Consider the following 18938-nt stretch of genomic DNA (forward strand, 5'->3'; position numbering starts at 1 on the left):
CCACCTCAACCTCCTAAAAGAATGGAGAGAGGCTGAAACTGCTTCTCTGGTGAGCTCGGTTAAGGATCGAGATGAGTTGGAGCCCAACGTACCAAATTCAACCATTCCCCAGCTTACCCCATGTCCCAGGTCGACAAACTCCTAGACCAGTTCAGCACTGCTTGCTTTTTCACAATGCTGGATTTAACCAAGGGGTTGACCAACGTGGACGAGGCTGACTAAAAGAGCCAGCCTGTGGCACATAAAGATAAAGTGAAAACTGCACCGTGAGCACAAACAGTTTGTGTCATGTGCGTCGTGTCAGAACTACAACTACACAAAGCATGTTACAAGTATAGAATAAACTGGACGCTGAAATATGAGACTCTGTCTAGGATTATTAATAAGCAACCCATGCTTAATGCAATTGTTCTGAACTTACACTTACCCTTTGTGGAAAACACCCACAATAGCACCCACTAATCCAGAGATATCTTTTTCCTTTTCTGATAGAGAGGATTCTCCTTTTTTTTCTGTTATTGTTCCTTCAGCTTCCAATAGTTCCCAACCTAAGATTCCCACCAGCTCAGATCTTTCCAATGGTTTCTTCACCGTTAGGTCTTCCTCTCCTGCTGTCCTCTCTATTTGAGATTCTCTGAGGACCCGAATATAAAGGATTTTAAAGCTTGGTCGTTAAAACTTAATTAGCACTAAAATTATAATATCATGAAATTCAACGTCATATTTGTGGTCAGTTTACCATGCAATCTAAATATACCATTTGCTGGCCCAAGCAGTACATGTTAGGCAAACACTAAATGCAAAAAACCCAAAAAGAGCACTGGGCACGTCCACTTACCTATTATCTACATTAACATCTATGTTTTGCTTGGCACCAATTTTAAGTTTCTCCTCTGTTTAAAAGAAAAATCAAATAGATTAAAATATAAGGCAAAGAAAGATAAATCCGAGCTTTATATTAACATTACAAATGTCTCACCATATGAAAGTTCTGTGCTTGGACGGCTACCAGATGCAAAGGAAACACCAGGATTTCCTGTGTCTTTGAGATATGACTCTGCATGAGGTAATTCTTGCAAGTTCTGCTTCTTAGTTGCAGGTGGCACAGGCATTGTTTTTGCAATTGGATTCAATTGCAAAATACTGGGGAACCCAGGAATTTGAGTGAGTTTTGGACACGATGGAGCCATTGCTGCCATGTTCTTAATTTCATCTTGTTTATGGTCTTGTTTTGCAGGAAACTCTGCAATGCTATTTCTTTTATTGTGTAGGTTTTTCAACAAGATCTTGTTGAATGTGGCCACGGTTTGTATGTTCATAGATTCAGCACTATGCCTTCTGGCTGATGGAAAACCTGGGATGCATGAAACACATGGAGCAGAAGAGTTGAGGCTGACCATATTTGGTGATTTGTTTGTAATTTGAGCAGACGGAAAACCGGATGCTCTGGCTTTTTTGGGGCAAGATCCCACTTGTGCTATCATATTTATGTTGAAGGAATCCGACTTGTCCTGTTGTGTAAGTACCACAAACATTTCTGCCATTTTCTTCTGAGGCCTTGACAAAATTGTGTTTGTTTCACTTAGCCAACCTGTGCTTGGTACTGGAGTCATGGATGCAAATCCCTTGATACTTGAAGCACTGGGGCAATAAGGTACAAAACTTATTCTGGATTTAATGTTGGAATTGTAATGGGGTGCAGACTGGAATCCAGGGATTCTGGAGTTTTCTGGGCAAGCTGGGGCCATTAAATGCATAATCTCTGCATTTTGATTTGGAACATCTTTAAGAAAAACTGTCTCCTTTGGATTTTTACGCAAAGTATATGGATCTAAAAGCCACTGGGATTTTAAGTCCACCTTGAGTGAGGCAAACCCTGGCAAACTTGATACTTGCGGGCAAGCAGGTAGGAGACTTAGGATATTGTATTTAGTGACAGTAGGAAAGCCTGGAATCAATGATGATCTTGTACAAGATGGAACTAAAGGAAGCATGTGGCTTGGTTTGTCTATGATCACTGGTGAGCCGATTATGCTAAGATGAGTATTCCTTTGTGGTCTGTGCATCAATAAATCCGTTTCAGATGGCCATCCCACGTTCAGATGTGATTCAATTGATGAAAATCCAGGTACAGTAGAAATTACTGGACACAAAGGAAGGAGGTTGACCATATTCAGGCCATGAATTCTGGGACATGGAACAGATGGGAAACCAGGAATACTTGAAACTTTGGGACAAGTTGGTACAAGGAAAACCATCAATTTCATTACTCTCTCATTGCTTTTCATTTTGCTCTCTCTGTCCATCTGCTTTTCTTTTATTCTTGGTTCAAACAGTGGTTCCTTGTTTATTATCCAGTCTTTTAAATCATAAGATGATGGAAATCCGGCTATTTGTGACAGTTTGGGGCATGAGTATGAAAGACTGAGCATATCTGTCATATCTGCAACATTATACAATCTGGGATTTGGCACAGAGGGAAACCCAAAGATGCACGAATTCCTTGAGCAACTTTGTGCAAGAGAAACAATTCCATTCATGTTTTTAGGTATTTTATCGAGCTCCATTACTAACACGAGCTCCTTTTCAGTCGGCTTCTCCCACAATGGCTGATGAATGGTGTTCCAGTTTTTGCTGTCAGCTTTCTGCAATGATGGAAAACCAGCTATACTGGAGACAGTGGGGGAAGATGGAAGGAGACTGAGCATTCTAGACTCATTACAGATTACTGTCGGTGCAAAAACAGATGGAAATCCTGGGACAGAAGCTTCTTTTGGACAAATCGAGGCAAAAGTTGACATTACCTTCATTTCACCATGGTCAAGGCTATATTCAGTCATTACTATGTTGGGTTTTGCTTGTTTTACAGCTAAAGGTTTATAATCTGTTATCCAATTTTTACTGAAAGGATTCTCCAATAATGAGGGAATGCCTTCAATTAGAGAGATTTTTGGACAAGAACCTAAAATGCTGTTTTTAGCCAATCCACAATTTACCATAGTAGATTGTGGAATCACGGTGATGTCTGTTACTGAGGAATTCTCTGGACATGTTGGCGTCAAAACTCCCAGTTTTTCAATTCCATCCTTCTCTCCTAGTAACACTTCTTTTTCAGTCAAGGCACTAAATTCTTCTTGTGATATCTTTGATCTGTTGTCAACAACAGATTCTGAGCCAGATACATCTGGACCAAAGTGATTTATATCCACTGGACTTTTTGGAAGAAAAGCATAACTGTATTGAGATACAGATGGGAATCCTGGATTTCTAGCCTTCCTGGGGCAAGAGCGTGCCAGTGAAACCATTTCCTTCTTCTCACTTTCATTCTCATCTAATGAAGATGGTGGTAATATTCCCTGTATTTGAGATTGTTTCTTCCAGATTAGCTTTCGATCAACACGCCACTGTTTTTCATCATCTAGTGGCATTTTGGATGGCATGCCAGCAATGTTTGTCAATCTGGAACAGGTTTCCAAAAAATTAACCTGTTTATAGCCAGTTTCAGGCGTCACACAACTTTGCACAAATCGTGCACTAGGCTGGGAAACGTTTTTATCTATTTCTAGATATACGTGTCCTTCTGGGTGAAGACCAAGTTCTGTGGTTGCAATTTCAAATTCTTTTGATGACTTTTTCCAAGTAGATTCATTGTGCAAAAGGGATTCAGTTGTTTGTTTAGAAGTAGCAGGAAATCCAAATGTGCTGCTGATGGTTGGGCCAGGCAACAGTATCCCAGCTTTTCTATTTGTCTCCATTTTATCCCCAGCAGTGCTCAACATGGATGCACAGGTGAACGATGGGTGCGTGTCAGCCATTTCTTTCATCGTCTCACTGTCTTTCTGTGGTGCTTTTCTAATTTCCTCTGTAGTCACCTTTGGTAGCTCTTCCCACAGAATGATCCTGTCTGCAGGATAATTTTCTGTAGTCATTTTTGGTAGCTCTTCCCATTGAATGGTGTTATTATTTGGAGGTTTTTGTGGTTGCTGTTCAGTGTTTTTAACTTGGGTTTGGAATAGTGGTTTTGTAGCGCCAATCGAACATGTGGACTGAAGTAAAACCATGTTTTCATCACTAAAGAGAAGGTAAATACAAAGTCACAGTCAATACTCTACAAAGTGAAGGAGGAGGATGCCACAATAATATAATAAATGTATTAGATCATTTTATCAAAGATCAATGCAATTCAGGTTATCTTCATACTAATACAGTGGAAGTCGTGTACAGGGTTAGGGTCACTGTGAAGTAGATATACAATCATGTTAAAAATCCTTTTTTAAAAATAGCATGCTTTAATAAAGCATTACTACTATTCTTTGGTCCTTTAATAACTTCATAATGTCATGCATGGTCATTTGTCACAACAAACAGTCCTTTCAGTACTAAGACACCACACTCAAGAACTGCACCCCACAAACAAAGCACCAAGTCACAACACTTTGCCTAGATGATTCCACAGCGACTGTGCAACAGTTTTGGTCATTTGTTCTGACTTTGTTGCAATGTGTAGTCTTTGATTACTTTTTTATTTATTTTCATTTTTGCTTTATATTCAGTGCTTTTAGCTGCAACCAGTGTTGTTCAGTAACATCACTATTGCTGGACATGTGACAATAACAACAACTGAAGCTCATCTCAGAAAAAGAGCATAATTAATGGCATCCAGAGCAGAGGTCAGGTATCACACTCACTTACACTTAGCTGCTCTCACTGTTTCCACCATACCACTAATACCATAATCTGACATAATGGCAACCAGTGACTCTGAAAGTGACTTCAGTGATCTCAGCTCCTTTAGCAACACTCTCTCTCCTTTCTAACTTTAACTTACTTTATAACTTTAGCAACCACAAAAAGTTCAAAACTACACAACTGATACAAACTACAAACTACAAATAACAATTTTGCCAGCTGGTGTTTAGCTGTAACAATGTATCACATCACTGCATCACAATGCAAAGCAAGGGACTAGCAATCACAAATAGTGGCCTGTCAGGAACTGAGTGCCACATTTCACAATTCACATTTCTAAAAACAGAATCAAAAAGCAGAAGTTTCAAAAATTCACCCAGAAACATCACAAAGGGAACTCAAACACTGTTTTCAAAGCAACAGCAAAATCAGATCAGATCTAAAATCTGATTGGTCTGACCTTCCCATAACTTTCCAACCCTGTTCTGTTGAGATGATGGTTGATGGACTTGAATTTCAGAATATGATCTCAGCAGCCTTGATGGGAAAGGGTATGACTTCTTTGCAGCTTGGTTAGAGACAATATATCAGCCATAACTCGACTTGACAGAAACCTTACTAAAGAAATGTGGATGCTGTTGACCGTTTCCTTGAGGTGGATGTAGCTGCTCTGAGGTAGAGCAGGTCATCTACTAAGGTTAAGGAAGGTTAGAGGTTTGATCCCAGGCTGCTCCAGTCTGTACGCCAAATATCTTTGGGCAAGATCCAAACTCCATGTTGCTCTCCGATGCGTCCATCTTTTCAAAGCATGCCACACATTCTGTGATTTTTTTGGGGATTGAAATGGCATGGGGTGGTTTTTATATATTGTAATAAAAAATTGCATCAAGCTGCACAAATTCCTGTCTGCTTGAGCTCACCATTTGGACAGCTTTGAAGTATTTTTGTATTTATTTCATTTATTTATTCTCTTGATCTCGAGGCTGTTTTGTTGCTCAGTAAATACATCTTCTTCTTACAATTATGACACTATTATCATTTATTAAAAGCAACACTTCCTGAGTCACATTAAACATTATGTAATAAAAAAATAAATAAATACTTTTTTTATATTCCCCACCAAAATCATCTTCTTGTGTAACTATTTACAGTTCAGGTGCTATTTTTAAATCACTTAAAGTAAGTCCTGTTTTGACTTCCTGCACTTGTAAAGTTGAATACTTGCAGAAAATAAACTAAATGTGTGTTTTTAGCTGAGCAAAATTTCCTGTTGAAGATCGCTGCTCATGTGAGCTGAGTCTCTGAGTAGCATTCAGCAGGTTTATTTGACGAATACATCGTCTCCAAGCCAAAAAGCCAAATCTCAGTTGTGCGGTGAGACCACGAGCATGATCGTTGTTTTTTCAAAATTCACTTTTTGTGTTTCCTAAATTTGTCTCACATGGACAGCAGTGAAACTGTTGCGTAGCATGCTAGCATGTCATTTTGTTACAGTGAAAACTTGGGGATTTGTTGGTCACACAAACACAATCTTTGCCCACCTCACTACTCAGATTTGTTTCACTTTGACTTTGTTAAAAAATGCAAATCCAATTAAAAGTTCTGACAAAGCACAAACGGAGAGAACATAACTTCCAGACAATGTTCTAAACACAGCAGCTTCAAATAAAGTGGCTCAGAATTGCAAGAGAATAAAGTGTAAAGGCTTTTCATTTTTATAGGCCAATTAAAAAAAGATAACTACACGAATGAAGTACTCTCGAAACTACAGTTTGATAGAACCATAAGCAAAAATGTTGCGATATGGGAACGTGGATTATTGCTAAACAATCATGAAAACACAGCAAATGTTTAGAAGTGCCAAACTCAAGCAGCCTGCAGGGCCAACTTACCCCGCTAATGCTTTGGCAGTGTCCAGTCCAAACGCTGTATCTCTTTTCCTCTCTGAAGCTCTGACCTGCTCTGACCTTTGGCTGGCTCGGCCTCCAGGGTTAGAGGCTAATAACATACAGTTCAGAAAGTTAGCCATGCAGTCAGTGCTGTAGGCCTTACCCCACTGAATGCTGACTTGATGCTTACCTGTGGGTGCCGTGCACTGGTTATCCTCTTCATTCAGAGTGCTCAGCTGTCTTTTGAACTCTAATAAGAAGGAAAAGCAAAGATACGATTTTACAAATCAAGCTAAAAAACGAGGTTCATGTGCCATCACGCTAGCATAGTGGCTACACTCTTGTCTGTGCTGAACCTAACCATGTGCATGTACCTGCATCATGTTCACAGACTGAAAGAGAAGAGGAAAGATGCAGAGAAGGTGAGGGGGTCTCTAATGCAGATGTGACCTGAGGTTTCCAAAAAGAAACATATCCAGACCCTCCGCTGGGTTTCTCATCTAAAGGCTGAGCAGTGGGCGGAGAAGATGAAGCTGATAGGAAAGAAAACAAGAAGGGAAAAACCGAGACAAATGAATGAAAGAGACAGAAGTACAGCAAGCAGCCTCTGATCAACATGGCAGAGTACTGGAGCTGGGTTTAAAGTAGAGCAGAATTACATGGCATCTCTAGTCTCTGCTTTTTCTGCAGAAGTGCAGCTTGTCCAGGATCACTGACAAAGGGATGCAGAGACGTGGGAGAGTGGGCAAGCTGTGCTAGAGGGACCTGAGATTTAGGAGGCCTCCATTCAGTCTGCCAGGAAGCTGGAAACAAAGGGGAAAACATGGGAGGACAGAGTAAGGAAAAACCACAGGTAAAGGCAAAGTAAAGGGCGTGGAAAATATCTGCTTGGTCTACACTTTCATCTCTGTGCCTTTACCTGACTCTGGGGAAAACGGGAGACTTGTAGGTCTGATATGGGCAGACCCCATATCAGACTCTAGCAGAGGTGGGGCAAGCTTTTCAGAGGTGGAGCAGGCTTTGAGAGCAGGACGTGGTGGAGGTATAGGGAAAGAGCTGAGTAGAGCTGAGGATGATGAGGAGGAAACAGAGGAAAAAGAAGGACCACTCTGCTCTGTACGTGCACTAGGACAGGCTGAGGAAAGAAAAGAAAAGAAAAGAAAAGAAAAGAAAAGAAAAGAAAAGAAAAGAAAAGAAAAGACAGTTATCGCTGCATCATTGTGATAATCAAGACAGCAAACTTTTCACATGTGAAAATATACTAAGGAAACCAGGTAAGCTTACCTGTGCATGCAGAATACTACATACAACATCTGCTGCATGACACACTACTTTGTGTAAAACACTACATTTGGCAGCAGTTTTACAACTTTTCCAGGTTAGATTTAGTTTTTGTATTTAACATATGAAAGTATTTATTCTACTGTTGTTTTCAAAGCTATGACATCAGAGCTCTGGCAATGCTTAATTTATTGATCTGTTATCAAAATACATTCAGATCAGTAAGTCTTGTACCCAAATGCTGAATGAGAGTCAAAATAATAATTTAGCTCATTCTCAATATGTAAACTATGCTTGTAATGATGGGTCCACACAGGAAGTGACCAGCAGTGCCGTGGGGCCAGAGGCCACTGAGACAGGAACAGCCTGTGAAGCGATGGGTCAACTTTATTTATAAAGCACTTTAACCACCTACCAACATGCTCGGCTTCCCTCTATCACATCTCAGGACCAAACTGGTTTTATCATAGGAAGACATGGACTCTTTATTTGGAATATTGTGCAGGCCTCCCTCTCTCAGACAGATTATCCTGTCTCTCAATGCATAGAAAGCTTTCCACCAGGTAGAATGGGATTATTTACATTACAGCCTTTCTAAATGTAGGTTTAGTGAATGCTTTCTATCATCTATAAAACCATTATACTCATCTCCTTTGGCAAACTAACAAAGATAAATCCCCCTATTTTGTTCCCTTCAGTCTTTGCTTCATTTACCCAGCTGGAACAACGGTACGGTCTCACAGGTAACCAGATTTTAAGTATCTTCAGATTAGACATTTTGCTCGATCTAACCTGATCGATTTCTCACATCAAACACCAAAGACTCTGCTCAACAATATAACAGAGGACCTTGGATGGCGACTGAAGGATGACACATGGGAATCAGTTCTGAGAAGAGTTCGTTCATCATCCCTGTGTGCAAAGAGAAACTGCTGAGATCTATCCTGATTTAAATCCCATGTGTAGGCTATAGATCTCGTCCTCGTCTCGGTAAATTCTGGACGGAGATATTTAAAACACTTTTTAGGTTTTTGGGACTCCTGCCTGTCCCGTCCAGCCAAGAAAAATGCCCAACAAATTTATTTTCCCAAGTGGACCACTACGGCTTTTGCTATGCTGGTCCACTTGACTGTCATAGTTTGTTCAATTTTTATTATTTATATTTTTTATTACAATCAGAACGTACAGGACCGGGCGACAGGAAAGAGAAAGACGAGGGAGAAAAGATAGAAAGAAACTGAAAATCTGCTCGATCACCTGCTGAAAAAAGAATCAACACAGCAGGGAAACCACAGCACCAACCAACATGAGCATCAGTTACAGTGAGCAATAAATATCGAATGTTACCGAGCAGCATACAGAGCTAATAATGCATATGGTTAGAGGCATCAGTCAACCACAATAGTGTGTGTCTGTGTGTGTGTGTGTGTGTGTGTGTGTGTGTGTGTGTGTGTGTGTGTGAGAGAGAGCTTGTATTCAGAAGGTTTCTCCATGTAAGTGTCTAATAGTGGGCGTGGGGAGGAGCAGGAGGTCCTGAGTTAAGCCTTTCTCAATTCCAAGACAAGAAGCAACTACCAAGATTTCCAGGATAGCATTGGTTGGATAGGACAGCACATCCATGAAATGGTTACCCAGGCAACCTAAGACAGGAACATCAGCTGCTAGCCACCAACTAAAGCGACAGAGCAAAGTATCACTTCCTGTGTGGGCCCACCTTTAGTTTACCTGGTTTTATCAGATTTTATTTCCTTTATACATTTTATGGTATGTTTGCTTAAATGGATGTTTTTCCCTGAAGTGCAGCATTAGCCTAAATATATAAATACCATTATACATGATGCATCTGCTCTAATGTCAATAAGAACAGAGTAGAATGGGATTCCTTGCAAAGAGGTTTGTTTTGTAAAAAACAAACGTGTTTCCAAGGAATTCGAGGATTGAGGGAGATAGAAAGATGGATCAGAGGTTAAAGGGGAATTGTGAAGAAATTAAAGAGAGGAAACCTTGGGCCTTCAAGCCTTCAGTTGAAGAGGAGCCAAAATGGAAGCTTTGGGGCCTTTGAGGAGCTGAAATGTCCACGAGACGCCAGCAGAACATGTCCAGGAAGCGCCAGAATCAGAAGAGCAAAGAAAGCAGTGTGAAGACAAAAGACAAATAATGAGAGCAAGTGAGAATATGCAGACTGTTAACTGCACTACAACCAGAAGACAGGATTAAATACTGACTGAATCTGCGTTTATGAAAATGCACATGAGAGGTGAAGGAGAGCGTGCAGTGGAGATGAGTTTGATGGCAGGAGTAGCCTAAAGTTGGGAGTTTTCAGCTTCAGTTATTGCAACATTACAGGGAGTGCAGAATTATTAGGCAAGTTGTATTTTTGAGGAATAATTTTATTACTGAACAACAACCATGTTCTCAATAAACCCAAAAAACTCATTAATATCACAGCTGAATGTTTTTGGAAGTAGTTTTTAGTTTTAGCTATTTTAGGGGGATATCTGTGTGTGCAGGTGACTATTACTGTGCATAATTATTAGGCAACTTAACAAAAAACAAATATATACCCATTTCAATTATTTATTTTTACCAGTGAAACCAATATAACATCTCCACATTCACAAATATACATTTCTGACATTCAAAAACAAAACAAAAACAAATCAGCGACCAATATAGCCACCTTTCTTTGCAAGGACACTCAAAAGCCTGCCATCCATGGATTCTGTCAGTGTTTTGATCTGTTCACCATCAACATTGCGTGCAGCAGCAACCACAGCCTCCCAGACACTGTTCAGAGAGGTGTACTGGTTTCCCTCCTTGTAAATCTCACATTTGATGATGGACCACAGGTTCTCAATGGGGTTCAGATCAGGTGAACAAGGAGGCCATGTCATTAGTTTTTCTTCTTTTATACCCTTTCTTGCCAGCCACGCTGTGGAGTACTTGGACGCGTGTGATGGAGCATTGTCCTGCATGAAAATCATGTTTTTCTTGAAGGATGCAGACTTCTTCCTGTACCACTGCTTGAAGAAGGTGTCTTCCAGAAACTGGCAGTAGGACTGGGAGTTGAGCTTGACTCCATCCTCAACCCGAAAAGGCCCCACAAGCTCATCTTTGATGATACCAGCCCAAACCAGTACTCCACCTCCACCTTGCTGGCGTCTGAGTCGGACTGGAGCTCTCTGCCCTTTACCAATCCAGCCACGGGCCCATCCATCTGGCCCATCAAGACTCACTCTCATTTCATCAGTCCATAAAACCTTAGAAAAATCAGTCTTGAGATATTTCTTGGCCCAGTCTTGACGTTTCAGCTTGTGTGTCTTGTTCAGTGGTGGTCGTCTTTCAGCCTTTCTTACCTTGGCCATGTCTCTGAGTATTGCACACCTTGTGCTTTTGGGCACTCCAGTGATGTTGCAGCTCTGAAATATGGCCAAACTGGTGGCAAGTGGCATCTTGGCAGCTGCACGCTTGACTTTTCTCAGTTCATGGGCAGTTATTTTGCGCCTTGGTTTTTCCACACGCTTCTTGCCACCCTGTTGACTATTTTGAATGAAACGCTTGATTGTTCGATGATCACGCTTCAGAAGCTTTGCAATTTTAAGACTGCTGCATCCCTCTGCAAGATATCTCACTATTTTTGACTTTTCTGAGCCCGTCAAGTCCTTCTTTTGACCCATTTTGCCAAAGGAAAGGAAGTTGCCTAATAATTATGCACACCTGATATAGGGTGTTGATGTCATTAGACCACACCCCTTCTCATTACAGAGATGCACATCACCTAATATGCTTAATTGGTAGTAGGCTTTCGAGCCTATACAGCTTGGAGTAAGACAACATGCATGAAGAGGATGATGTGGACAAAATATTCATTTGCCTAATAATTCTGCACTCCCTGTAGCTATAACAATGACTTCCAGCATCACAACAGGATATAATGAGTAAGAAATATCAACTTGATATGGCGAGTTGTAGTTTCATCCTAACTTTACTAAGAATAGGTGTAAATCCATGAAAATACACTCCTTTAACAGAAAGTGCTTCAGCTCTGCAACTGATGCAACAGATGCATTGATGCATTAAATCAAATGCAGATAATCTCTTTAAAAATGGGCTCTCAGGGTCAAAGAGAAGAAAGGCAAGCACACAAAATTAGTAACATCTGTTGACGAGTACCTGATCCAACAGTGTGCTGGAAGATTTTGGGGAGTACAGGAAGGTGAGAGTGTGTAAAGGCTGGCAATGAGTAGGCATCGGGAGAGGGCCGAGCTGGCTGGGTAGTGCTTGGCGGTTGTGCGTGGGTTTGCAATAAGAACGATGGAGCAGATGGATCAGGGACTGGCAGTGACAGGAGAGGATACGATGGTGCTGAAAAGGTGGAAGAAATGCCAGAAGACCTTTTCCAATCAGTCTCTGAGGTCACTGAGTGAAAGATACGAATGCACAGGGATAAGGGAGAAGACGGAAAATAAAGAAATGAAATAAAGGTCAGAAGGAAACAGAGAACAAGCAGAAATAAAAAAAAAATAATGACTGGCTCTAACAAATAAAAAGGTCATGTTGGACACTGATTTTAACCCATCAAATCAGTTTTAGGCCAAACCTTTAGGTCAAACTAATATAACTCTTGTTCCAGTGGCCCAATCAAAAAATTGTAATGATTTCTAAAAGCAGCAACTCTGTGCTTTTCAGTGATATTAGGGTCACTATGGTCCTCCCAGGCAAGGCGCCACATCCAGAGCTTGTCAAATAACACAGAAAACAACAAAAACAAAACAATGTTTTAAAAAAACACAAAAAAAGAACCAAATGCCAATAAAATGTCTGTTTTCTGCAGAGCTCCATCACACTCACTCGCTCTCTCTTCTCTCAACCAAACTTTAATGCAACACCATGCCTGGGATTACCGTAATGTACCTAATAAAACTGAAAAGCACAAAGTCACTGCTTTTAGGAAGCAAATGAATTTTTTCATTTCAGCAAATGCTTCAGGAGTTACATATGTTTAGAAAAAAACATTGGAAAATGCACGGCGACAGGTTAGGCTTTAGATCAGGGGTGTCAAACTCCAGTCCTCGAGGGCCGCTGTCCTGAAACTTTTCCATGTGTCCCTGCTGCAACACATCGGAATAAAATTATTAGGTCATTTGCAAGACTCTGTAGAACTTGGCTGCATGCTGAGGTGGCAGTTCAGCCATTTGATTCATTTTACAGCAGCTCATGAGTGAATGAACATGGTGCAATAAAAGTACTTTTAGTTGTACATTTTTTCAAAAACTTACATTTATTTAAATTTAATTGAGTAGGGTTAGGGGTCGCCACCTCAGCATGCAGTCAAGTTCTCGAGTAACATCTCTAAAATTAGAAATGTCCTGTCTCAGAGTGAAAAACTAGTTCATGCATTTATTACTTCCAGGCTGGACTACTGTAATTCATTATTATCAGGATGTCCTAAAAACTCCCTGAAAAGCCTTCAGCTGATCCAAAATGCTGCAGCAAGAGTCCTGACAGGGACTAGAAAGAGAGAGCAGATTTCTCCTGTTTTGGCTTCCCTTCATTGGCTTCCTGTTAAATCCAGGATTCAAAATCCTGCTCCTCACATACAAGGTCTTAAATAATCAGGCCCCATCTTATCTTAATGACCTTGTAGTACCATATCACCCTATTAGAGCACTTCGCTCTCACACTGCAGGCCTACTTGTTGTTCCTAGAGTATTTAAAAGTAGAATGGGAGGCAGAGCCTTCAGTTTTCAGGCCCCTCTTCTGTGGAACCAGCTTCCAGTTTGGATTCAGGAGACAGACACTATCTCTACTTTCAAGATTAGGCTTCAAACTTTCCTTTTTGCTAAAGCATATAGTTAGGGCTGGACCAGGTGACCCTGAATCCTCCCTCAGTTATGCTGAAATAGGTGTAGGCTGCTGGGGGATTCCCATGATGCACTGGGTGTTTCTTCTTCATTCACTATGTGTTAATAGATCTCTCTGCATTGAATCATACCTGTTATTAACCTCTGTCTCTCTTCCACAGCATGTCTTTATCCTGTCTTCCTTCTCTCACCCCAACTGGTCGCAGCAGATGGCCCCGCCCCTCCCTGAGCCTGGTTCTGCCGGAGGTTTCTTCCTGTTAAAAGGGAGTTTTTCCTTCCCACTGTCGCCAAAGTGCTTGCTCATAAGGGGTCATATGATTGTTGGGTTTTTCTCTGTATGTATTATTGTAGGATCTACCTTACAGTCAGTATAAAGTGTCTGAGGCGACTGTTGTTGTGATTTGGCGCTGTATAAATAAAACTGAATTGAATAGAGAGTCTTGCTAATGACCTACTAACCGTACTCAGGTGTGTTGCAGCAGGGACACATGAAAAAGTTTCAGGACACCCGCCCTCGAGGACTGGAGTTTGACACCCTGGTTTAGAGGGTTAAAGGAAAGTCACAGATGCAGATATGAAAGTGGGTTTTTGTGTTATTTTTAAGAAAACATATGTGAGTGTGGAAAATGGAAGAGAGGAACTGAAAGGAGGAAGAGAAATTGTAATAAATTCACAGAAGTTAGAATTACCTGTGGGGCCTGATTCAACTACAGGCCTCCAGGCCAGATCATGAACTCTTTCAGTGGAGGAAGCAGAGGCTTTTTTATGAAGAAAGAAAACAGCAGGCAGAGAGATTAAAAGAATGGAAAGCACATTTTATATAGGAAACCAAAAAGGAAGCAGCAACATTTAAGGAAAATAAGTTCAAATAGAAACAGAATAGAGAGAAGGGGCATAATTTCCTCCCTCCAACACGAGTCTAAGCTAAAAACAGTTTCTAAAACGCTTCATTCATGTGGCCTTGATTCCATATCTACCAGAAACAGAACAAATCTGTTTGGAAGTGCCATGAAAAAATATGTGCCCTTTTCCAGATCTCTTAGTTTTTTCAGATTTGTTGTTACAAATCAAGCAAATTTTAATATCAGCCAAAGATAAGGAGAATAAATACAAAATACAGTGCAATACAACAAAGTTACGATTTCATTATTGGAACAAAGCCATCCAAATCTACCTGGCCTTCTGTTAAAAAGTAATTGCTGCCTAATTAAATCTTGAATTAACTGTGACTAACTGCCTCCAAACCTAATAACTGGTTGTGCCACACTTGGCAGCAAGAACTACAATCAAGTGTTTGCAATAACTGGAAATGAGTCTTTCACATCGCTGTGGAGGAATTTTGGCTCACTTCCTTGCAGAGTTCAGACTTTTAGCAGATTGTTTTAGTCATTCAGAGGTGGACTTGCTGGTGTGTTTTTCAGATCATAGTCCTGCTGCATAATCCCAGTGTGCTGGAGTTTCCTGCCCTGAACTGCTGACTGGAGATTCTCTGATTTTCTGGATTCATGGTTCCATCAATCATAGTAATCTCTGCTGGTCCTGAAGCAGGAAAGCAGCTCCAGACCATCCCAGCACCACCTCCATGTCTGTTGTTGGTATCATGTTCTTTTTATTAAATATAGTGTTAGTTTTTGTAGTCAAACCTTCCAAAAAGTTAATCTTTTGTGTCATCAGGTCAGAGAATATTTTCTTAAAAGTCTTGGAGGTCATCAAGTAGTTTGTTGGCTAATGCGAGACGAGCCTTTGAGTTCTTGAGTTCTCCTGATGCAGGTGAGGCCTGCAGTTCTTTAGATGCTGTTCTGGATCTTTTAAGGCCACCTGAATGAGCCGTGATTGTGCACTTAGAGTAATATTGTTGTTATAGGCCGGCCACTCCAGAGAAGGATCACCTCTGTTGGTTGGCTGGAGTCCCAAACACTTTCCAGACTGATAGAAGTCAATGACTACGTTGCTCAGCTGTTTTCCAGTTTCTTTCAATCGTGGCATGAAATCCTGCTTTTATTTAGTCAGCATCACTTTGTCACGCAGGTTCTAGTCAAGTGATTTCTTGATTCGTAGGTCTGACAGTAATTAGGCCCGACTGCCACGATATCTTGTCAATCACATTGAATTCAACATTTAATAATGTGAGTAGGGAGTACTGCTCTACTGCGATAGCGCATGTTGATGGTGTCATCAAGCTGCGCCTGTTTTGGCCGAAAGCATCACAGCGGCTACATGCAATATCATCTGCAAATTATGCCGGGCGGCAGTAACAGCGAAGAGACAAAGCACGTTTTGGAATATGAAGAAAGCCAAAATCTGCGCTTCCTCCACTTCCCTACCATTGATTCATTAATGCGGAATCCTCTGGCAGCTGCTCTTTTCCCATGTTGTTGCAGTATATTAATGACGAACCTCGTATTGTGGATGGATTATCTCAGTTGTTCTCCTGACTCAAGTTTGGTCCGTTTACAGCATCCTGCCAGGTGATTGCATTTGTCTCTAACCATCGGGAACCCTCACGTTAACTTTTATCGAGTGGAAAAAAGTTAGCGTTCATCCTCCAGCTTCACTGTGTTTATGCTATGCTAACATAGCTGTGTAGCTAGCGATCACGTAGCACATCATTATATACCAGCTAGCCCAACTTCAGTAACCTACAAACGTCACTGCTGTTTAGTTTTCTGTCTTCATTTATGTTGGAAGTGATAGCAGAGCTGTACGTTTGAATGTTTCAGAAATCTCTGTCTGAACATGCTATATCATGGTTAGGTGGAAACTAGCGAGCTAACTTCCTGCTAACTTCTAACTCCATTAAATGTAATAAATTCTGTTTTCATGGATGCCTGGATGTTAAACTTAATTGTTACACCTGGTAAAGCAGCAACGCTGATCATTTTATTAAGGATGAAAGAATTCAGACAGTTTTTAACTCTCAGTGATGCTGCAGTGTTCGTTTGACTTTGGGACCTGAAGCAGACGAAGTTTAGGACCCAGATTACTCCGCGAGGCTCCTGACTACAGTAGCCGTAATGCTCCGACAATCCATCAAGCGGTGCGGCTTCGTGGCTTACCAAAGTCGTACATTTTTGACAGATTTTTGAGCGCTGTGTACCACATAAAATCAGTTCGAGATCAGTAAGCACAACAAGGATTCATACATAAGGCGCACCGGACTATAAGGCGCACTGTTGATTTTTGAGAAAATTAAAGCATTTTGAAGTGCGGAAAATATGGTATACAGAAGAAAAGAAAATATCGCCATATATATCGTTACCGCACATGTTTCAAATTATACCGCGATATAGATTTTAGGCCATATCGCCCAGACCTAAATTGGAGTAACTACTTGTTCACACAGGGCAGGTAGATCTCCATAGTTTTCTTCTGTTAATAAATGATTCATCATTTAAAAACTGAATTTTATATTTACTCAGGTTATCTTTGTCTTTTTAGATAGATATTTGCACTTTAAATCCAATATTTCTTGCTGCAAATTTTAAAACCTAAAAAGTGCAGGCATGCATTGACTCTTGCAGCTGAAATAATTACAAAAACTAAAAGCACTTGTAGACCTATCTAAGATTACCTCAGGTATTTATCCTAATTCATCAGACCAGACCACCCTATTTCATTGTCTCATCATCTAGTTCTGATGCTGTCAAGCCTTTCGAAGGTACTTCTGGTGGTGAACATGTACCAGCACTCTGACCAGTACATATCCATGCAGTCCCATATGCAGCAAACACAGAACCTGAACTTTTGGAGATGATATAACCCTGTTATCTAGCCGTCATATCTGGGCCTCATCATTACATTTACTACTTGTAATCACCTACTAAATGTGTGATACAGATAAACAAAAAGACATTGTGTGTCTTCCAGGCTTTGCTTTTACCTAAAAGTTGAGTATTTTGTCTTCTGTCATTTTTAGCCTGGTTGAATCAGTGCACAGGTATCCCCACAAGTCTTACCTGTAACATAAGTCATTTGTCCTGTTCCAAAGTTTGACCTTCTCTCTTCGCTGACTTCATCATCACTGTCATTAAAGTCATCCAGATTACCGATATCGTTCTGTTTTATGCTCATAAGACTGGCCAAACTCTGCATGTCCTCGTCCCTGTGATAAAAGAACAGATCAGCAGACATCACTACCTTTATCCAGCTCCACTAATATTGTCACATACCTAACAGAAAGTTTTAGATTCAATGCAAAGGTGCTGATGTCACACTAGATGTTACAGAAATTGCTGATCTGAGCGTGCTGTGCTCAAATGTCCTGATACAAATTTAACCAAAGAGATTTTTACAGACCACATATGGCCATAATCCACCCAGTAAAACCTCAAAAACTTGGAGATTTGGTTGGAAATCTACAGAGAAAAGTACTCTTCACTGCTCCTGGAACATCATAAAAAATAATAAATAAAAATGCTTCTTGAGTTGACTTACGTGGCCTTGCCTTCCCTGAGAAAGATGCAAGACAGGTTGAGTTTCAGTGTGGCTTCCACCACTTTCACAGAGAGTGGTTTGAGCGTCAGTGTTAAATCGTACTGGGCTGGTGTGGCACTTGCATACTTCTTCATATTGACATCAGCTGACGCCAGCACTTTTTTACATCCTTTTGTCTCCTGATTACAAAAAATAGAGTTCAAGTTTGAATACACACACATTCATTAATCCCAAAGATAATTAGTCCCCACTCAACAACAACACATCTCGAGGGCTAACCACATACAGTATGACATGCCGTAACACTGCCCCCGCCATCTTTTTACTCTAAGTATTTTTTTGAGTGATTATGGATACAGTTTACGAAAAAAAGAAAAGAAAAAGGGGAAACACAAAAACTGGTTACATTGAATATAAAACAGAGCTTCTCATGTTAGAAAATAAGGGGAAGAAAAAACAGAAAACAAACAAAAAATTAACAAAAAACCACAACCCAGGAGGGCCGATTAACACTAACAAACCCTTTCCTTACAAACCCCACAGAAGTTAGCTGCAACACCACTGAGCTTCACATTCCCATTAACACAGACACACATCAGACCTCTATGGAATAAGCAAACCAGTTAGTCAGCAGGAACATCCTGAAACTGAAGGTTAGAGAAGTTTGTCTGAAAAAAGACCCCAGATTTGACCAAATGTGCCCTTTTGGTTCTGGATGGAGCCGTGGATCTGAGACTGAGACACGACATGAGATCAGCCACTGAACATGGGTGGGTGGGGC

General features: G+C 40.7%; 1 protein-coding gene across 9 annotated transcripts in view; it reads right to left on the reverse strand.

The window, feature by feature from the left end:
• ehbp1l1a (EH domain binding protein 1-like 1a) overlaps window positions 1-18938 on the reverse strand; it is a 44282-nt gene that overhangs the window by 16142 nt on the left and 9202 nt on the right. For 3 of the 9 annotated variants that reach the window (XM_019348978.2, XM_019348973.2, XM_025905519.1), the window contains exons 5-17: window positions 18158-18336; window positions 17680-17825; window positions 14413-14481; window positions 12033-12278; window positions 9863-9925; window positions 7498-7713; window positions 7238-7381; window positions 6953-7111; window positions 6769-6828; window positions 6582-6687; window positions 980-4071; window positions 839-893; window positions 428-634 (exon numbers count right to left, since the gene is read on the reverse strand). In XM_019348978.2, coding sequence (XP_019204523.1) covers window positions 428-634; window positions 839-893; window positions 980-4071; window positions 6582-6687; window positions 6769-6828; window positions 6953-7111; window positions 7238-7381; window positions 7498-7713; window positions 9863-9925; window positions 12033-12278; window positions 14413-14481; window positions 17680-17825; window positions 18158-18336 — 4742 coding nt within the window. The remainder of the gene's footprint in view (window positions 1-427; window positions 635-838; window positions 894-979; window positions 4072-6581; window positions 6688-6768; window positions 6829-6952; window positions 7112-7237; window positions 7382-7497; window positions 7714-9862; window positions 9926-12032; window positions 12279-14412; window positions 14482-17679; window positions 17826-18157; window positions 18337-18938) is intronic. The other 6 variants (XM_025905517.1, XM_019348976.2, XM_019348979.2 and 3 more) reach the window with 6 other exon arrangements.

This window comes from Oreochromis niloticus, linkage group LG3, assembly GCF_001858045.2.
Source record: "Oreochromis niloticus isolate F11D_XX linkage group LG3, O_niloticus_UMD_NMBU, whole genome shotgun sequence".
NCBI classification, from domain to species: domain Eukaryota; kingdom Metazoa; phylum Chordata; class Actinopteri; order Cichliformes; family Cichlidae; genus Oreochromis; species Oreochromis niloticus.